This window comes from Protopterus annectens, chromosome 5.part0 (genome assembly GCF_019279795.1).
Source record: "Protopterus annectens isolate FY-2018-M chromosome 5.part0, PAN1.0, whole genome shotgun sequence".
Classification (NCBI taxonomy): Eukaryota; Metazoa; Chordata; order Ceratodontiformes; family Protopteridae; genus Protopterus; species Protopterus annectens.
The window spans coordinates 1153922570-1153943571 of record NC_056735.1 but is presented as its reverse complement, the minus strand read 5'-3'; the positions used below and the strand labels follow the sequence as shown (position 1 = coordinate 1153943571).

At 40.2% G+C, this 21002-nt stretch overlaps 1 protein-coding gene across 1 annotated transcript in view; it reads right to left on the bottom strand.

Annotated features, from left to right (window-relative positions):
• The window catches only part of SLC9A9 (solute carrier family 9 member A9), a 3618317-nt gene that overhangs the window by 3408744 nt on the left and 188571 nt on the right, over positions 1-21002 (bottom strand). Inside the window, exon 2 of the mRNA XM_044071972.1 lies at positions 19564-19769. Within this exon, the coding sequence (XP_043927907.1) occupies positions 19564-19769 (206 nt within the window). The remainder of the gene's footprint in view (positions 1-19563; positions 19770-21002) is intronic.

The window sequence follows — 21002 nt, the reverse complement described above, 5'->3', positions numbered from 1 at the left end:
TGAGTTATTAGGGTGAAGGTTCTTCTGTTGAGCTGCCACTTGTGTAGGTCCAGAAGATTTCTGCTTAATTGGTCCACCAGAGAGTTGAAAGAACCTGGTAGGAATTGTGCTAACAGGTGCAGTTGCATGGCAGAGGCTGTGTGCCAAAGGGTCATGGCCAGCCTGCATAGAGGGTAGAAGTGAGTCCCTCCCTGCTTGTTGATATACCACATCACAGTGGTGTTGTCTGTTTTGATCAGGAGAGCCCCTGGGAATAGAAGGGGCTTAAAAGCTATCAAGGCACACTGGACAGCCATCATCTCTTTTTGGTTGATGTGCAGAGGGATTTGCTGCGGCTCCATTGGCCCTGTATGCACCTGCTGTCCAGGTGTGCACCCCAAGAATAGTCTGATGTGTCTGTGGTGATGGTCTGGGCGGCGAGGAGTCGTGAGAAAGGTAGTCTCTTGTTGTGGGAGCATGCTTTTGCCCACCAAAGAAAATCTTTTCTGAGGCAAGGAATTATAGGTATAAGAGTCTCCAGGTCTTGAGAGTGTTGACACCAAAGACTTTTTAGGTACCACTGAAGTTTCCTCATATGCAGTCTGGCATATGGAATGAGTAGTATGCAAGACACCACAAACCCCAGAGCTTGGCAGATCTTCCTTGCAGATAACTGGGGTCTGGTGGCTAGTTGAGAGAAGTAGGCCGTCAGGAAAATTTGTTTTTCTGGTGTAAGGAATGCCATCTGGGATGCTGTGTCCAGGCTTGCTCCCACTAAGATAATCCTTTGGGTGGGCACCTGTTTGGATTTCTTTTCGTTGATTGTGTACCCTAGGGAGTTTAGTACAGTCTTTACAAAGGCCAGGTGCTTGAGCAGCTTTTCCTGGCTGTCTGCCTGAATAAGGCAGTCGTCTAAGTATGGGAAAATCTGGATATTCCTTTGTCTGCAAAAGGCAATGACCGAAGTAAGACATTTTGCGAAAACTCTGGGAGCAGTACATAAGCCAAAGGGAAGCACAGAGAACTGAAAGTGTTGAGATCCTGCCCTGAAATGGAGATATTTCCTGCATGATTCCCTGATAGGAATGTGGAGGTAGGCCTCTTTTAGATCTAGGATGGCCAGCCAAATGTCCTTGGAGAGCATGGGTAGCAGCTGCTGGAGGGTGAGCATTTTGAATTTTGGGATCACCAGGAAGGTGTTTAAAATGGATAGATCGATGATGGGGCGCCAGGTGCCCTCTTTTCTGGTCATCAAAAAAAGTCTGGAGTAGAAACCTTGGCCTATCTGTTCTGCAGGAACGTGCTCTACTGCCCTCATAGAAAGCAGGGAAAGGATTTGCTTTTGAGCCTCTGCCCACTGGTTTGGAGCTAGATCTGGGGACCCTTTTGGGGTTGGAAGGGTATGGAAGGAAAATTTGTATCCCTGAGACACTATGTTGAGAACCCAGTGGCCGCTGGTAATGGTGGCCCGGGTGCTTTCATGAATGGAGAGTTTTCTTCCTAGGGGTAAGTGAAGGTGGGCAGAGGAATGGGGTGGGGGGGTGAGTCATTGCGAGTTTTTACCATAAGGGGGTGGCTTAGAACTCCCTGGTTTTTAAATGGAGGTAGTCCACTGCCTAGATCTCTGCATTCCTTGTGGCTGCTGTCTGGGGGGTCTGGTTCCCTGGGGGCTGGGCTGGACTGGCTTAGTGGGGGCAGGAAAAGACCAGTGCTTGGTGGGACAATGCTTGCTGAACCTGGGTGGCTGGACCTGTAAGAAATCCTTAACTGTCTGCATAGATTTTGCTTTTTCTTCCATCTTTTTTAAGACCTCTTCTGCTTTAGTGCCAAATAAGTTGTCTTTGTGCAAGGGGGCATCCAACAATTTAGATTTGACATGGCTGGCAGGGGCTGTTCCTTAAGACATGCATACTTTCTAATGACAGATCCAGTGACTGCTGCCCTGCAAGAAGCTTCTAGGGCGGCAAAACCACAGTGCAAGGTGTGTTTAGTTACTTGACTTGCAGAATGCATTAACTCGTGTAACTCTTTAGATTCTGCACAAGCAGGAAAGGAAGACATTTTTTGTTTGAGGAGTTCCAGGGTATGTTGCTGAAATTTTAGCATATCGAACTGACAATTTAGTGTCCTGATAGCAAGAGTAGCTGAGGTGTATACTTTTTTACCCCATCTGTCTAGTGCTCGGGAATCCCTATCTGAGGGGGTGGGATTCTTAGCAGAGATTGCTTTAATCCCTTTAGGTCCTTGAGAATTACCTCAGGGTCAGCAGTAGGATTTTTAAAAAGAAATTTGTGTGAGTTAGGGACTCTATAGTACCTGTCTGGTTTTCTGGGTGCAGGAGGGAGGGTGTCAGGAGTCAAGCTGGATTCCAGGAAAACATCCTCCACGACATCCAGGACTGGGGGAATGGCCAAGGGTCTGTGCTGTGGAAGCTCTAAGAATTCCTTGAGTTTCTTTTTAGACTGAGGGTAGTCTTGACTCTCCCATTGGAAATGCTCCATTAAGGTATGAAGGGTTTCCCCAAAGGAAAAATTATCGGGGGGAGAGGCTGAAGGGGTGGAGTCCAATGCATCAGAATCCTCATAAGTAGAGAGGGGTTGCATGTCTTCATATTCAGATGCATCAGAGTCATCTGACTCTTGGTCAGACAAAACTACAGGGGACAAATATCTTTTCCTTTTGGAGGGGGTAGCTTGGCTTCCCCTGATAAGGTCTTCTGCCATTTTAAGCATTTGAGACTGAGGCAAAGAAGCAGGTGCCTGAGATTGGGTCGTCGGTTTCCTGGGTGTGGTTTGTACCCTGGGCCTAAGAAACTCAGTAGTTTTCGAAACAATGGTAGTTGCGAAAGAAGATGTCGGTTTGTGTTGAGAATCAGTAGTGTGAAGGGACTTTCTCGGAAGCTGGTGCCTGCTCAGCGGCTCCAGGCACATCCAAGGTAGAGATGACCACAGGATCCTTAGTCGAAGAAGAGTTTTGCGGTATACTGGACTTGGTGGTCGCCTGCGAATCCAAAGAAGCGGGCATCAGGGGCTGCGAAAGCATCTCATTGAGGGCCAGAGAACTGACGACTAGCTCAACAGAAGCGTCATTGATAGGTTTGGACCTGTACGGTCTGTCTCTGTCTTTATCTTTATGTTTTTTCGGAAGATCTGCTGTCAGATGGCTTACCGAAGCCATATCGGAATTCGAGGACTGAAAGCAAAAATATCTAGCTACAATAAGGGCCCGACGACAGATGGTTCTGGCATTGAACAAAGCACAGAAGCGACAACGGGGTACGTCATGGTCTGGGCCTAAACAAGTGATGCATTAAGAATGAAAGTCTTGGTATGGTATTTGCTTTCCACAGGCAAGACAATTATTAACTTTTTCTGACATCGGTTAGTGCAAGAAAAAGGAATCCCCAACGGGGTACCTAGCTTTAGAAGACTTCAACTTCAATTCAGTAGACGAAACTCAGGTAGCGGCCGACCAGCATTTCTGTGATCTGCTTCTGCTTCGGGATCCATGGCAAGAAAGACTGATGTAATGGTGTCGGCTGCCTTACTTTATACTACTGATGACCTGACGTCAGTCCTGAAGAGACAGCAACTGACGCAGAAACACTAAGCCTCTGGTGTTTGGGCCGGCCGAGGGCTACCCTGGCAGGGATAACCCAAATGTGATGAATGCAACAGTGAAACACGAAGAACATCAGTACATCAGTTTTATCTCTTCAAAGCTTTCAATTTCAGCAAATGGGAAATGGAAACTTGATCATTTAGACCTGGCCATTGATAAGAGTTAAAATAAATTTGCTAGTTTTCTAAAATAAGTGGCCAAGGTCCTCCACATGGATTCGGGATCACCTTCTCCAGTACTGTAAATTTAAAAGTATAACCACTGTGCCCCTTTATATGTCTAAACAGAGTATTAGTGTTTTTTTTCTTTCCTGATCTCTTAAAAGCATTCATAGATCCGTTCACAGAGCTTACGCTCCAGTTTGACTACATAAAAACATTCGCAGGACTAGCATAAGGCTATATAAACTAAGCCGGGGCTATCCCAATTAATTTTCCCTTTTACATTAAAGGATTTCCCCAACACAGTGAAACGCTCTCCTTCCAAAAGAATTTACAATAGTGGCATCTCCCACATTTATTGACTCCACTTGGGCTCCTGAATCCAATATTTTGGTTTCAAAAATGGATTTCAGGTTGCTTCCCCTTTTATACACAATCAGTGATGTATTACCTATCTTATCCCTAATGCTGATGTCTTCACAAAGAAGACTCCAGTTTTTATTCCAAATTCCTTTTATAATATAACTATCTGAGCTAAAAGGTGTTGTTAGTGCCTGAGAAGTGTAAGGTTGTAATGTGTTCTGATTCATTTTTAAACTCTCCCCTTCAGCACCAACAGTGACATTTTACTGCCTCAAACGCAGTAAGGGAGCGAAGTACCCTGTTTTCCTTTTAAAATTCAGCTCGAGAGTTAGTTCCTCAATAAGATCAATTGGGTAACCTCTTTTCAAAACATACATTTAAGTAATTGGCATTCGTTCTCATAGTCAGCATCGCTAGTAGTCATACATGCTGCCTGCACAAGTTGACCCTTAACAACCACTCGCTTATGGCTAAAGGGATGGGCACTATTATAGTGCAGAAATATGTCAGAATTTGTGGCATTCCTGTAGATGCTAGCAGTAAAACTTCCCTTGTTTTCTATCTTTAGTTAACATCGCATCCAAATAGAGTATACGGTCATGACTCATAGTTTGGGAGAAAACTAAGAGGTTAGAAATTGTGTTCATTGATTTATTTATTTAACATTTGTTTACCAACAACATCCGACTTGGAACAAAGCCAATTTTCAGCGAAGGCCCAGGGAGAAACGCTCCAGACGCATGTCTTTGTAATGTGGGAGGAAATCGGAGTACCCAGAGAAAACCCACACAAACGCAGGGAGGATATGTAGACTCCACACAGAAGGCACTCCAGCCGAGAATCGAACTGGAGAACCTCTCGCTGTGAGGTGACAATGCTACCGCTGCACCACTGCGCCATCCAATGTGTGTTCAATGCATTCCAAGAAGGTGTCTATCATATCTCCCCCCACCACCATAATATAAAGATGTCATCTAAATAGTGGAGACAAGAGTCTAAAATGTGCAACAAACTTGACTGCTGAAGAGGAAGGTGTGCTCCTACTGTAACATAACAAAATTTACAAACAGGGAGCCACAAGGCGATCCCATGGCCACGCATTATTTTTGTAGATCTAATTGGCCTTCATAATATATAAAATTATTAGACAGGACTAACTCCAAAAGTTTTTCAAATAAGTTAATCTTATCCTGTTCAATTTCCCTTCTCATCAAGTATTCCGAAAACCACAGTACCCCAATTTCATGAGGTATAACCCTGTATAAATAAATCCTGGACCTCTACTGTGAACAAAAATATAATTTTCATTGAATTCAAGCCCATTCATTTTCTGTAGGAAGTGCCAAGAGTCCCTACAAATATGATCTTCATCCCTCATTAAATCCTTCAAACTACTGTTGAGGAAAATGGTACAGGGGCTGGTAATAGAACCCCCACCTGCCCACAATCAGACAAAATGCTGGATTTTGCCAAATTTTATGAATCTTCAGCACCCCGAAGATTGTGGTGATGATGGGTAAAGATACATTTAGAAAATTAAATTGTTCGACAGAAATTCTAGCATCAATAAACATATCTTTCAGTTGAACCTTAATATTATAATACACAATATTCAGTTGATTTTTACTAACCTTTTCATAGGTGTTACCCTCCAACAGAGAATTAATACTTTTTTTATAATCAATACTTAACATCATCACCCCCCCCCCCTTAATCAGGTTTCATCAATCTTACATCCTGCCCTTTAATGAATTCAATAAAATCCTGTTCTTCCTTAGAAATGTTAACTAATTTTACCAGGGATTTTCTACCATATGCATTACAAATATCCACCTTGCATACATTTTCAAAAAATGCTAAGGTTGGGTGTAAGGGTGGATTAAAGGTAATGGATACTGTAAAGGGTGGTAATATACGTTCAGTGTTACTAAACATTAAGGCCAAGTTCAATTTTCGTAAATGTACCTTTAAATCAATTTGTGTAGTTACCAAATTTGCCCGTTTTATGGGGACAAAAGTCGTACATTTTGAAAGGAGGTCAGCACCCACCGGATCAATGACAATGTCAGAAAAATTGTAAACTTTAAAATCCTCTCTTCATATAGTCTAGAGATGTACATCTCAAGTCATTCATTCCAACATGAACTATCACCGAGTCATAACAGTACTTTTCGTTGACTTTGTGATGTGATGGATCCTGGCACCTGACAGGCAGAAGACCTTCTCCTTGTACATCCTAGTGAGGGGAACATCTGTGTGTCTCATTACAGAGTCGCCTATGACCACGACATTTGGTTTAGAGGTATTTTGCCTTAGGGACTTATTTGTTGAGACACATTTATATGTGTTATGTGTAATGGTTTCCATTTGTGTAACAGTGTGTGCACTCCATTTACATTTGGGAGGTCTCTGAACTTTTGGTAGACTTCTAGTAAGTACCTCCAAGTATGTGAGTCTATGTGTTGTGTCTTTAGTTCATGTGAGAGGTGAAGAGTGTGTACTGACAGCATGTTTGGTATCCAGTTTATTACATAAGAGAAGTGATTCCAATTTCATAGTGTATGTACATTTTTCACCTAGAGTATTCGTTTTCTGTAAGAATAAATGGTTGTCAGCATATGTGATGCAATTACTACATTGTCTCCATATTCCCGTGTCAGTTAGGCTGGCTGGAGAAATTATGGGAAACTTTCTGTCCATTATAGCAGGTTTTTACCATATGAGCTATTAGAGAAAGGAGTGGGCTAGACTGACCAGTTTTTCTGCTAGGACTAGGGTTGCTAAATTGAGGGTTGTGGATGACAGGCGTGGCAGCACTGCTCAGTGTGCAACTAAGTTGCCTTTAGAGAAGCTTATGAAGGTTCCACTGACAGTTGCTAGAGAAAAATTGTTTCAAGGCATTTGCATCTATACAGGGCACAGCTAACCTCCATTGCAAGATGCACAGCGACAAGCAAATGCAAGGATTAAATACAGGCAAATTAAACAGTTTTAAGCTAATCTACCAATAGCAGAGTACACAATAAACTTTCCTCCAGCAATCCTCAGCTCGGAAAAAGGCTGGATCCACACTATTTTACCACAAGAGTGCAAGGGAGCCTTTCTTAATGTAAGATGGCTGGTTTAGTGCTGTAGTGTGACAAAAATAGGCAAGATTCAGCAGGTCCGAATCTTGATTATGCTAGCTAGGCTGAAAATACAGTTGCAAACAAGTGCAGAAAATGTGCAGTCACTACAGTAACAAAGCAAAAAAAAATGCAGTGATCGGATACAATGCAATTTAAAAAGTGCAATAATAACGCAAAATGTACTTATTTTCTTGATGCAGAAATCTTAAGTGCTTCCCTAACCCAAACAGACCAGGCTACCTCGCAGTGCATTAGATGAAAAGTCCACTGACCTCTTGATGCAAAAACAAGTGCTTGCTAGAGTGTAAAACTATACTACTTTATCCAACAGCTAGCTAGAAAATGAATTCAGTTCAAGTAAATCAGTGGAACTGACGAGAGGCAAAATGCACTTTTTCATTATAAGCACAATGAAAGTTAAATAAATAATTCAATATTATCAACAGCAGTACAAAAAAGGAGGAGCTTATTAAGCTCAATTTACAGTAGGGCTCGGCAGCTTAAAATCACCAGGTTTAAAAAGCATATCAACAAAGGGGAAGGTGGGTGGGAAACACTATTAAGGGAATCGCCAGCAGTGCTTTAGTTTATGCAGGCTTGAAATTTTTTCAGCAAAAGATAAAGGTCCGGAAATTCACTGTGTAGTTAAGTATCAGTCAAGAGAAAAGTAACCAAAGAAAAAACATGTGAAATGTGCCTCTCACACAAAACAAAACCACCAGGCCAAACAGATTTCTTAAAACAGAAAACAAAATGAAGTAGGCAAAACAGAAAGCATTTCTATCACAGACAAAAATATATGTTTATTTTCCTCACCCAGCAGGGAATCACCAGCAGCACTTTAGCAAAAGACACAGGGCCAGAAATTCACTGTGTATTTAAGTATCACTTAATAGAGAATTAACCAATGAAAACGTGAAATGTGCAGTCTAGATACATTTAAGTGTCTACCTCTCGCAAAGAACAAAAACACCAGGCCAAGCAGATTTCTCAATTTTTTTTAAAGCAGAAAATAAAATGGAGAAGTAAAACAGAAAGCAGCTCTATCAGTCATAGAGAAAAATATAAGTTTACTTTCCTCACCCAGCAGGGAATCACCAGCAGTGCTTATGCATGTACATGAGAACATTTTTATGGAAAAGCAAAGTTATGCAGAAAACACAAAAATGATCTTTAATAACCTCAGCACATTTCTTGCATCTCTCTTGTGTATATCTGCATCAGACACAATTGGTGGGGTAGGGTGTGTTGGGACAAAATGTGTGTGGAATCCACACCTCTGGGTGGGTCATAATGACATCAGAGCTTTGAATAATAGTCTTTTTAATGTAGGCTAGTTGGGGATAACCTCTGAAAATAGAATTAAACAACCAGTATGTTTAGTTTTCATTTCACAGCTCAGAACAGTAAGCTCATTTAACCTTTTTTTGCACTTAAAATCAAAAGACAGTTCTGTCACATTATCTGAGTATGTATTTATACTAGTGAAAGCAAAGATATGGTAAAAAATCTAGTTGTTTATGAAATTAAAAGAACAACTGCCAGCATCTTAACTGCCTCAATGCTGCCTAGGAGGATACCTACACTCCACTGAGGCACAATCATTTGAGCAGCTGTTGATCGAATTTTATGGATTGAGGTATGCTTTATCATAGTTTAGCTGGACTGTGCAATCAAGTAGCTCACTTTTGTGTTTCTTTTCCTTCTCAACTGTACTGCAACTGTGGAGCTGGTACTATACATAAGTTAAGGGGCATGGCAGCCAAGTCCCTCACATGCACCGTTGCAACATTTTATATATATGTAAACATAGATACATATGTATAGTGTGTGTGTCTTTTTCAGGTTTTTCAACTTAACCTTTTCAGTGCTGAAAATTTAGAAGGCTTAAGCTCTGCTTCTGTAATTTGATCAAACACAGGGAAACCTTTATGTAGTTCCTTTCCGTCTGTGCATATGCAAGCACACGTACAAATTCATACCTTCCTAGGATAATAATCTGGATCCTAAGTGATGGGTTCAGTAGTTTACTGGCAAACATTTCAAGGGTTTCCCTGCTACCTCCCCCTTAAAACTATGAGTGTTTTAGAGATGTAGTCACCAGTTTGTTGAAGAATACAAGGGATAAGTAATAAGAAGAAAGCCATACCCAAGATTTATATCGGTGAGGCAGAAAGAGGCAAGATAAAATAAAAATGTTAGGGTGGGTGGGTTTGACATAATGGTTAAGGTCTTCACCTCAAAGACACAAGGTACAAGGTTTGATTCTCACCTCATGTTATTAGTTACACTTAAAATGGCCCTTCAGGGCATTTAGCTTAGTATTCAATTATGAACCTATGAGCATAACATGTGTCAGTGTCCAACATATAGACAAAACGCTAGATGATCTTCTGCACTTGACAGAAGAGCCATACCTCAAGTGTGTTTGTTGAAATTCTGAGACCTGGAATTTCAATCTTCAGAAAAGCAGAATTGCACATGTGAAAATAGCAACTCTAAGGCTGCAGTACTGCAGAGAATTCCACCTACGCTAAGGTACAGCGAGTCAGTATATGCAGTACATCAGGGGTGTGAAGGGTGCAAAATGCTTTAGTAGTGTGTGATAGTGAGCTTTGAAATTAGCTATTTTTTAAATCAAAGTTCCACTTTTGGATTTTCAGGATCCACAAATTTGGGCCTTGTACTTGTGATAAGGAATATGCTTGATAGTGTAGTTGTAACAGGCATCTGGTATATGACAGAACCATGACTCAAAGGTAAACTACCAGGATGTACAATATATACATATGAAAGGGAGGATAAAACAAAGAAGGAGAACACAGTGTAGCCCCCATATACATCACGAAAAAAGATCAAGGCAGCACAGTCATTGGATAAACAAGAAAAACAAGAAACATTGTAGATGACAATGGAAAATGAAATATCAATATGTATTTACACAGGGGTTACTTAAAGACGATTCTTCAAGATGAGGCAAAATGCAAATAAATTGTAAAACCAATAATTAGTGCAACATTTTGAAGTCCAATCTTTTCTTCAGCCTGCTACCCCTTCCACTTGCAACTAATACTGATACTAACTTGTCAAAGCTTGCTAAGCTGCCCACTGTGAAAGAAAATTCTGACTATTCCTTTCCCAAGTACTATACAAGACTACAACACATGATCCGGTGTTCCAAGTGGTGAGGGAATACAGAGGCTGAGAATAAAAAGAGGAAGGCATGATGGTCAGCAGGCATGGAGGCACAAATAATTAAAAAAAAATAACAGAGGCTTTCATGTACATATACCCATTCTCACCTTATTGTTATGTCTCCTCTGTTTAATTGTTGTCCACTGTATATTTCTCATCCCTTTTATTGCACTCTAACACTATTCTACCTCAGTCTTCTCTTCTGGTCCTAGTGTTACTTGATACTCTGATGGCCTCACATCTGCATAACAATGCTGATTACTTGGCATTCATATTTCTTGCTATTAAGCAAAAATAATTCCAGGGTGGCTGGTGACTTTAAAGCAACATGAGGCTGCAAGGAGCAAAAAAAATAAAAAATAGATGGGATTAACTAGAAGAGGGTAGGGCTACATCAGGTGGGCTCACCTTTCTGCATGGTAATATTGTAAACTACAAAACTGGTCATATACTACTGCATAAAATAAGTAGCTATTTTACTTCCATAAATAACAGATCAGATGTAGGTAAGAAACATCCTCAATTACCACAACAGCATTGGGTACTATACACATATTTAACTGACCAAACGCATCAGCTCCATCCCCACCACTCCCCAGTAACCACTGTGACAATGAGGACAGAGAAAATATATGACTGTCCGAAACCAAAAAGTACTACCCACTGTGATATACTTCAGCTTGTTGTCTAGACACAACAGCAGCAACTCATACAACAACCACAGCTACACTGCCCACAGCTCTGCAGTTCAGCTTTTTTTTTCCCCAGCAATAAAATATAAAGACTATACACAAAGGTAGAACTCACACACAAACAATAACTGCAATGTAGATAATAATAATAATAAACAAGGATATAGGGAACCTCCAAACTCTGGATCACACACAGTTTGGTTTTTTGAAGGGTAGATTATGCCGGCTCAACTTGGTCAACTTCTTTGAGTCAGTCACCAGACCTGTGGATGAATGCAAAGTGGTTCATACAGCCTACCTTGATGTGACCAAGGTCTTTGATACCATTCCCCACTCAGGAATCATAGAAAAACTCACTAAGCTAGGTATCAACCTCTACATCACTAGGTGGCTTGCAAACTGGATCACAGGTAGAATCCACACTGTGAAAGTAGCTGACTCCAAGTCAGACTGCCGACCAGTCACGAATAGAGTCCCACAGGGTTCGGTCCTGGGTCCTCTCCTGTTTGGTGTCTACTTCTCTGAAGTCCAGGCCAACACGAAGGGACTCTGGCTGACAAAGTTCGCAGATGATTGCAAGTTGGGAACTATTATTAACTCCCCAAGTGATGTTGACATCATATAGAAAGGCCTCACTGAGACCAACAACTGGTGTCAGAACCATGGCCTTAAGCTCAATGACAAAAAATGTGTCATCATTCCCTTTGGGAAAAACCCGGTTCCCATGAATTGCCACATTGATGGTAGTCCACTGAACACAGAAGGCATTATAAGAGATCTGGAAACACAGCTTGACAGCAACCTCTCTTTTGACCACCACATTGTCACTGTGGTCAGAAAGTCCTTCTATGTGGCACATCTCATTACTATGGGTTTTGCATCCAGGAAAAAAGAGGTCATTGTCTCCCTCTACTCTTCCCTCATTAGGCCAGTCATTGAGTACAATGCCCCATTTGGCATGTACCTCACTAAACACCTGCAACAACTGGGGAGGCCACAAAGGTACCTCACAAAGAGGATCCTAGGCCTTAAACACTTGTCCTATATGGACAGACACAAAATACTCCAACTATTCTCTGTCTCATATCGTCTACTAAGAGGCGATCTCTCCTTGACTTACAAAGCCATGTCTGACCCAGCTCTGTTAGAGATGCTACATCTAAAGAAATTCCAATCCCTCTGCACCACATGCTCCAGAGAGCTCAACCTCATTACCACAATCAACGGAACATGCTGGAGGGACAGGTTCCCATACATGTCAAGCAGAGCACCTCACTGGCTCTTTTCAAATCTTGATGAGTGGATGGGAAATAGAAAATTCACCCCAGGAATCACTCCCGTGGCTTTACTCAACAGAGGCACTGGGAATAAGGTCGGGTGGCATGATGCCAGGGTAATCCTCTGGGCTAGGTTTGTAAAGGCTCTAGGAACATTAGCCTAGTACACACCTATGAACCTATGTCACTCAGTACACTTAAACACATTTCAGCTGACTGAATGAAAAGAAGTATTTACCCGCAGTAATGTATTTCATTTTGGTTTTGACTGTAACACTTAAAGACCCCCCCTTCTAAGACCAGAAATGCAATGGGGAAGCAGCATGTCTAACTGAATAAATGCAAGAAACACTGTCCTTAGTAATATATTTCATCTTGCTTCCAGCAGTAAAACAGAAACATAACAACCCAGCATGCCAGAGTGAGGACACAATAAAAGTTACTGTGCATAAATAAGTAATGCATTTACTTCCAACAATCACATGTGATGACAGAAATTCCCGAACCCATTCCCCAAATAACCACAGTGATACCCATACAGCAATCATGTTTGACCAAATGCAGAAACACCATCCACAGTAAAATAACTGCTATCGCCAGGACTCTCCTATAAATGGGACTTCTTATCTGGATATATCTAATTAACAACATTAATAACATGACATGATAAAATATCCAAATATTCTGTAAACATTAATAACAGGACTTGATAAAATATCCAAATATACTGTAAAAGAGAACTTCAAAAAATTTACTATAAGCATTGTGACGCCACTGCACTGGCCCAGTAATCAAGGTGCCCCAATCATCACCACTGGCAACAATGAGGAATGTACATACTGGGAGTATGACAAGTACACACCCAGTAAACTGCAATTTCCCTTAAGAGCACACAGAGATGACAGTCAGTCTGGGGCTGGTTCTCCCTCTTTCTCCAGATCCCCAATAAGACTCCCCACTGGCACATCTATAGGGCTGAGATCTCAGCTGAGTGGCCAAACCAAGATCTCTAGTACCCTCTCTGTCCAACCAGTGTTTCGTGTTCCACCTAAGTAGCTGACACACACACTCTTTGAGATTTGATTATACACACACACACACACACACACACACACACACACACACACACACACACACACACACAGACACATGCACACACTCAGACACACACACACACACACACACACACACACACACACACACACACACAGACACACACTCCTGGGGAAGGTTCATAGGTAGGTTCTAGGCTATTGGCCCTAGGGCCTATACAAGCCTAGCCAAAAAGGTACCCTGGCTTTCACCACCCAAGAAAATTATTTTCCTATGCCCCTGTCAAGCAGAACCATAGAGGTGATCCCTGGGGAGAAGTTCTTATTACCCATCCAATCATCAAGATTTTTCTTGAAGGGTGCTAATGAGGAGCTCTGTTTGACGTTCCAGAGTACGGGAAGTCTCTGGGACAGGAATCGATCCCTCCAGCATGTTCTGTTTACTGTGGTGACAAGGTTTAGGCCCCTAGAGCATGTAGCTCGGAGGTATTGGGATTTCTTTAAGTGGAGCATGTCCAACAGCTCTGGGTCTGACATAGCTTTGTATGTTAGGCAGAGATCGCCTTTGAGTAGGTGATATGCGATGGAGTAAAGCTGGTCTGCGTAAGGCATCTGTTTGACGCCAGTAATCCTCTTTGTGAGGTATTTTTGCGGCCTTTCCAGTTGTTGTAGATGTCGTGTGAGGTACATACCAAAAGGGGCATTGTACTCAATAATGGGTCTAATGAGTGATGAGTAGAGGGGAACATTGACCTCTTTTTTTCTGGATGAGAAACCTTTTGTGATGATGTGCACCATGTAGAAGGATTTCCTGACCACTGTGGCGATGTGATTATCAAAGGAGAGACTACTGTCCACCTGTGTCCCAAGGTCTCCTATCACACTTTAGGTGTTAAGCAGACTACCGCCTAAGGCTGGTACACGTTTACTGGCTATGCCCCCTTCTGCCCAGACTATAAGGTATTTCTGACTGCCACCAGCCACTCTTTATCAGCTAGCTTAAGGCCCTTAACAAAGGGTCCATTACAACTAAGCAATGTTACTATTAATCCAAATGGTAGTTTGAACAAGTGCGAGGCTATTAGGAGGGGCCTGTACAGTGTCACCAAATAGATATGCAAGTACTCTAAGTACTTAAATATCTCTAAACTGGTCAGCCACAATTAAAAGGTTTAAATACATTTAATAATAAATAAAAGAACAAGACAATACTAAATAAGCAATCAGTTACATCAGATTTCAAAATCACAAGAAATATTTAAAACAACATTGCAGGACAGTCTCAAACAAATAAAGAAAACATCTAAGCTATACTTTACTATAGTCCTATCTAAATCTATAAGAGCTACTATGCCCTAAAAACTTACTTACAGAACAACAAGCAGATAGATGTGATGAGTGGATGTTCTTGTTAGGTCAAAGACAAAATACAAAATGCCTCCCTCCGAGAGTTCTTAAATTAGTATCAAATATTACTGCTGGGTTAGCTTGGATGACATCACTTTTTGTCACCTGACTTTAGTTCCCAAGCTAAACATCCATTGTCAGAAACTACCAACATTTTAGCATCCCTGTGAAAAATAGATATCTCTCATATCTTTGCAAATGCTGGAAGACATAAAACAATAAAACAATTACAAAACAATGCAGAAGGCACCTTAGTTCTAGACATCCTTATCTTCTTGCTGCATTGAAACTAACTTTTATAACACAATCATACAACAATTTAATTTCAACTATTTTCTTGAAGTTTTGCAAGTTAACCCTCTATTTTCTAGTTCCCACTATTAAAATATATACATTTACACATTTATAATAGTTTATATACATTTCTGCTCTAATCTAGCAGGGCACGCTGAAGTCACACATCTGGGCTCAGCACTGTACAAACCCTGTTCAACACACACTTCTGTACCAGCAGTTTAATATACATATAACATACAGTTCTAATGCATCTGTAAGACAAGCATATGAAACATGTTGATATTCACAAATGACATATTACTTACAAAATTCCAGATAGCTGAGCTGGCAGTATGACAAGCATAATTAAAATATTCATATTTTCCTGTAGTGTAACTTACCATACACAGTTCTGGATTTTCAACAAGGTTAGGTACAGACACAGCCCTGTACTTATGCTCTGTAAGTACTAGACTAGGTTCTCTATATATGATAATATATTTAAAAATATACTAGCATAAAGCTGTTAAAAGCTTTGAAAAGTTTTGTTGGTTTGTGTCTTTCGGCTTTTAGGGGTTAGGGGTCGCCACAGCGGAACTCCGGTCCTCTAATGATTGGCAGTAGTTTTTTACGTACTGGCTTGCCGGGCCTAACGCACAACCTTCAGCGAAGGAACGCCCATTCACGCATGTCGCCACACAGAAGACATTCTAACTGAGAATCGAATGGGCAACGTCTAACTGTGAGGTGACAACGCTACCGCAGCACCACCACCGCAGTACAAAAGCTTTGAAAAGTACATTTTTGAAAATATGTTCTCATAATACAGCCAACCAACCATAACAAAGTTTCTCAGCCTTGAAAAAGGGAAAACTGCAGAAATAAAATTGATAACCCAATTGGCTGGACTACCCTGTTAAGGCGGTGATAATTTAGAAACACTTCTTTTAAAAAAATGGAACCTGCACCTAGAAAGCCTAATAATCAGTGAGTCGCTTCAGACTTTTAAGACAGTGAAAAAATACCAACTTGAAATCATCACTAAACAAGCATTTTACAGCTCTTATCAAATATTTAAAACATTTTAGCCACCTATTTACTAAAAGCAGCTAGCCCTTGTTGCAGGAAAAACTCATAGTGACTCCACAATTCTTTTAAATGGTATGGAAGCCACTAAGCAAGAATTAAACACACTCATATTACGTTCTGCTTAGCAATAAGAAAACACTTTAAATTACTACCATAATCAAATGATTCTCCAAGTAGGAAAACATTGCAAAGAGACAACATAACATACTAATTAAGTTGGTACCTCAGCATACATATATGTAAAACTAACATAAAACAGTAAAACTCTCTGCATGTTTCAGACTAGGTAAGTCAACAGACAGTATCATATTTCTGCTAAAGCCAGTTTTATAATACCTCAGTAAACAACTTGTCACTTGATGAGATGTCCACTAAGGCCCATAAACACAGAAAGCCACCAACAGTGCCCAACAGCTGAGGTATCAATAATCAAATGTAAAGTGCAGTCACTGAAGTATCAAGTCTAATGTCAACAGTGTAGATTAGACTCTTCCTAGAGTTTGCTAATCAGGACACAATATCTAATAAACAAAACTAAATGAATATGTTCTTCAAGAAGTCAGATGGCAAGCCATACATCAGAAACATAGAATAATGGTTAAATAAATGCAGTTGGTTTCTAAAGTGAATCTACTACCAAGCTATTGACATGTCTGAAATAGGAAAATGTGGATCTAAGATCAGTATGCATTCCTTATCAAGGCAGTCACAGACTAAAAATATAATCTTACCCAAATACTGGCAATAATTCAGTGCAAATTAAGTAATATTCACACTAAGAGCACAACATGTTCTTTCACCAAGGGGATAGCATTTCCATTTGCATGTAGTCAACCACTTATTATTCATTTTTAACAGGTACTGGGTTACAAAGCAATGTTCTTACCAAGTCTTTGTCAAAAAAGATTTGAAAATCATCAGTTTACCCTGAGCAGAAACCAGAAACCTATATATATATATATATATATATATATATAGGAGCTTTTCTCCCCGGGCCTCTACTGAAAATGGACATATATCCAGCTAGACTAGCCCGGTCAACAAATGTAAAATAAATAAATAAATAAAATATATATATATATATATATCATCATATATATATATATATATATATATATATATATATATATACATATATACATATATGTTTGTATACCAAACAGAAGCAGCATTAAGAAATGAATAATTATATTTGTACTTTAAATACACTAAAGAAAAACACACCACACCTGTACCACCTCATAACCTACTCTGACTGCCTCCCTTCCAACTATATCAGGCAATCACAGAGCCAGAGCTAATTAGTGTTTAAAATGGCTGCTTCCTCTAGCAATCCAACCATTCTTTACAGTAGCTCTCTTTCAGTAGTACTAAAATTGCAGGAGATGTCATAAAGTGTATTTGTTTTATTCACTGTGTGTGTGTGTGTGTGTGTGTGTGTGTGTGTGTGTGTGTGTGTGTGTGTGTTTGTGTGTGCACGCGTGTGTGTGCGTGTGTGTGATGAGGGGGGGTTAAAGACTTAAGTTGTGTTATTTAAAAAACTGCAAGTCAGGTCCCAATCCCCCCCGGGGAACTTGCAAATGCATAAATGCACAATACAAGTGGCAAGCTGCATGCGTTTCCTTTTTTCACCACCATGACTTACGGACAAAAACTGCCACAGCTCAGCAGCACAACAGCACAAAACTCCTCTAAATAAATTCCATGGAATGGTCCAAACTTTACTTCTTGTTGTTACAAGTCAACACTGACTCATGGTGACACCAATGATAGATAGATGTCCAGTGCTGTGTCCTGTCTTTAGTTTGTTGAATAATCCATTTTTGTAATTATTGTATCCTACTTGACTCGTTACATATTACTACTCAGGTACTCATGCTTATATACACTGTATTTACATATTTAGGGAAAATGTGACCAAAAACATGCAGGAATACAATCCCCGCCTTTTTTAAGAACAGGAATAGTTTGTGTACTTTTTCCTACTGGTGTTTCATATGAAATTTTATTAAATCAACAACTTAATAACAGTTTCTGAAGCTGCAGTCTTACATCAGATGCTTCTATAACAAAATGCATCTTATATTTATACAACATGATATAAATAACTTGGTATTTTAAGTAAAACGTGAAGGTTTGATTCAGTAATTATTCAGAGTGACGTTTTTATTAGGTATTTTTCATATTTTCTCAGCTTAGAGTTTCTGTACTTCTTGAAGATTTCAACTGAAAGTTATTTCCTTATTATACCATGGCCCCCCATTAATATTCCAAAACGTGCATGCTGATTGGCCAGCGTGCACGTTGTAAATCGACTTATACTAATGGAAAAAGGTCCGGTCGCCCGGACTTTTTCCATTAGTATAAGTCTCTTTTAAAACACTGTCTCGCTATGTTAAAAGAGTTTAACATAGCGACACAGGTTTAAAAAATCTCCGTTGCTTATTTTAAAGCTGTCTCGCTATGTTAAACCCATTTAACATAGCGAGACAGGTTTAAAAAAAAAGGCAATGGAGAAAGCAAGATCTCCGTTGCTTTTTACTGTTTCTCTATGTTAAATGGGTTTAACATAGCGAGACAACTTTAAAATAAGCAACGGACATCTCTGTTGCTTATTTTAAAGCTGTCTCGCTATGTTAAACCCATTTAACATAGCGAAACAGTAAAAAGCAATAGAGATCTTGCTTTCTCCGTTGTTTTTGGCCACAGCTCTGATGTACTGCGTAGGCATGCGCAGTACATCAGAACTGCCGCGGATACCAGACAGCTGCGGAAGGGCAGCAAAGAGGCATTATACAATGCCATTATTTAAGAAACGTAATTATTTCTTTTCTTAAATAATGTCATAGTATAATAGCAATAACCCACTTCTGGGTGTGGGTAATGCGGGATTTACCCACGGTTGTCTTTGTTTGGTCCCTCGGGCTTCGCCCTCGGGACCAAACCACGCCAAGCGTGGGTAAATCCCACATTACCCACACCCAGGTGTGGGTTATTGCTATAATAATTACTGATTTACAATGCTTGTAAAAATTGCTGAACTGAGTTTATCTCCTATTTTGATTTTTTTTCACATTTATGTAAATCTTTGATGTGCCTTTTGTCCAGGCAACAGCTCAAATGGGATGAGTTACTTATCCTGGGTAAGTTTAACAAGCACCAGTCAATTAACTAGTAAAACAAACAACCAGCCCCAAAAATATCCAGCAATACTTTAAAAGAGGGAAAACTCTGTAAATGCTTGGAAGAGAATGTACACACCCAATAAAAGCAACATGAGCAACACTCACAAAACTTTAAGGAAAATAACAATAGAGTCTTACTTTTTCCAGTAACAAGTTTCCTTGGTGGTCATTGATGTTACTTTTAGTGATTTCTCCCTTGTACTGATATTCATATAGACGGTCTGTTATGTTGAGTAGTAACGTGGAAGGGTTGGCCTTCAGGTCCTTGTTGCAGTTATACACTCTCCTGTTTTCAGGATCAGATGGTGCAGTGGCATAGCGAAGAATTAATCCCATTAGTAGACCTGTGAAAGAGAACACACCATTAAATCAACATGTGCTTCATTATAGGTATGTGTACAAATTTCTAACATAAACAATTTTACGTATGTATAAATCCAGTAAATCCGAACCAGACCACATAGCTCTGAGTTTAGTTCTTGGTAGCACTGTTTACTGTAAAAAAAAAAAATCCTAAAAGGAAAAAAGGAAACTTCAGATTTTGTTTTGTCTTTAAAGATAAAAAATGGAAAAACCACCCTAAGCAAGTTGAAAATATTTGCTTTAATAAAATAAACACTTACTATACATGGCCATACATCTAATTTAGTTGCAAGCAATTGGTACTTAAATATCAAACTTTATTCATTCATTCATTGATTATTCATTTAATACAATATATAATCAGGAGGGAGTGGGAGCCTTTACTGGCACTCACTGTTCACAAGGTATGGAAGAAAACTTACATAGCGTTGCTTCATTTACTTACAGAAAGAGATCACATTTTACAGCTTTATCTTGCTGGGTGATTTCTGACTGCTTGCACTGAGATTTTCTTTCTATATACTGTTTATCTCTATGCCTGCTGACTATCAGGTCATCCCCTGTCAGTCCTGAGCCAATTTGTTCCCCAGTACTGGGTATCCCAGCATGGAGTTGGCACCTTACAGAAGGGAACATCATCAAGGCAGTCATGAAGGTGGTTTTGCACCCTCCTGCCAACATGATGACAAAAGTGGAGTTTCTTATGTGGCCTTAACACTGTCCTTCGTGGATGACCTGATCCCTCCTGCTACCAAGGACCCTCCTACTCCATCTTTGTGCATGAATCCACCAACATGCTAAGTACAACCATCATCACTGGCTTAGTATAGTTACAAACTTGTCCTTGGTCCTGGCTATTTTGCTGGTGAATGAGCCAGTGCAATTCGCCAACAGGAGGCCACCTTTCCCTTCCCCTGTGTTGGGTAAGTCGGTATCAGCCACCCATTTCCATTCTCCTCTGCCTGGCTTTTCCACCCTCCAAACTGCTACTCCAACTAAGGTTGTCTGGGTCATAGTCAGGGTATTACCCTATACATCACGGAGGTGTGCTACACTTTTGAAACTCATAAAGCTGATGACAGAAGTACCGATGAGTAATGGCTATACTTTTACACAACAGCTACTACGAATGTCCTACAGACCCTGGATAAAAGGTGTTTTAAAAAAGTACAGTTTTGTACCTACCATAAATGTAGATGTTCGAGTGCTAATAC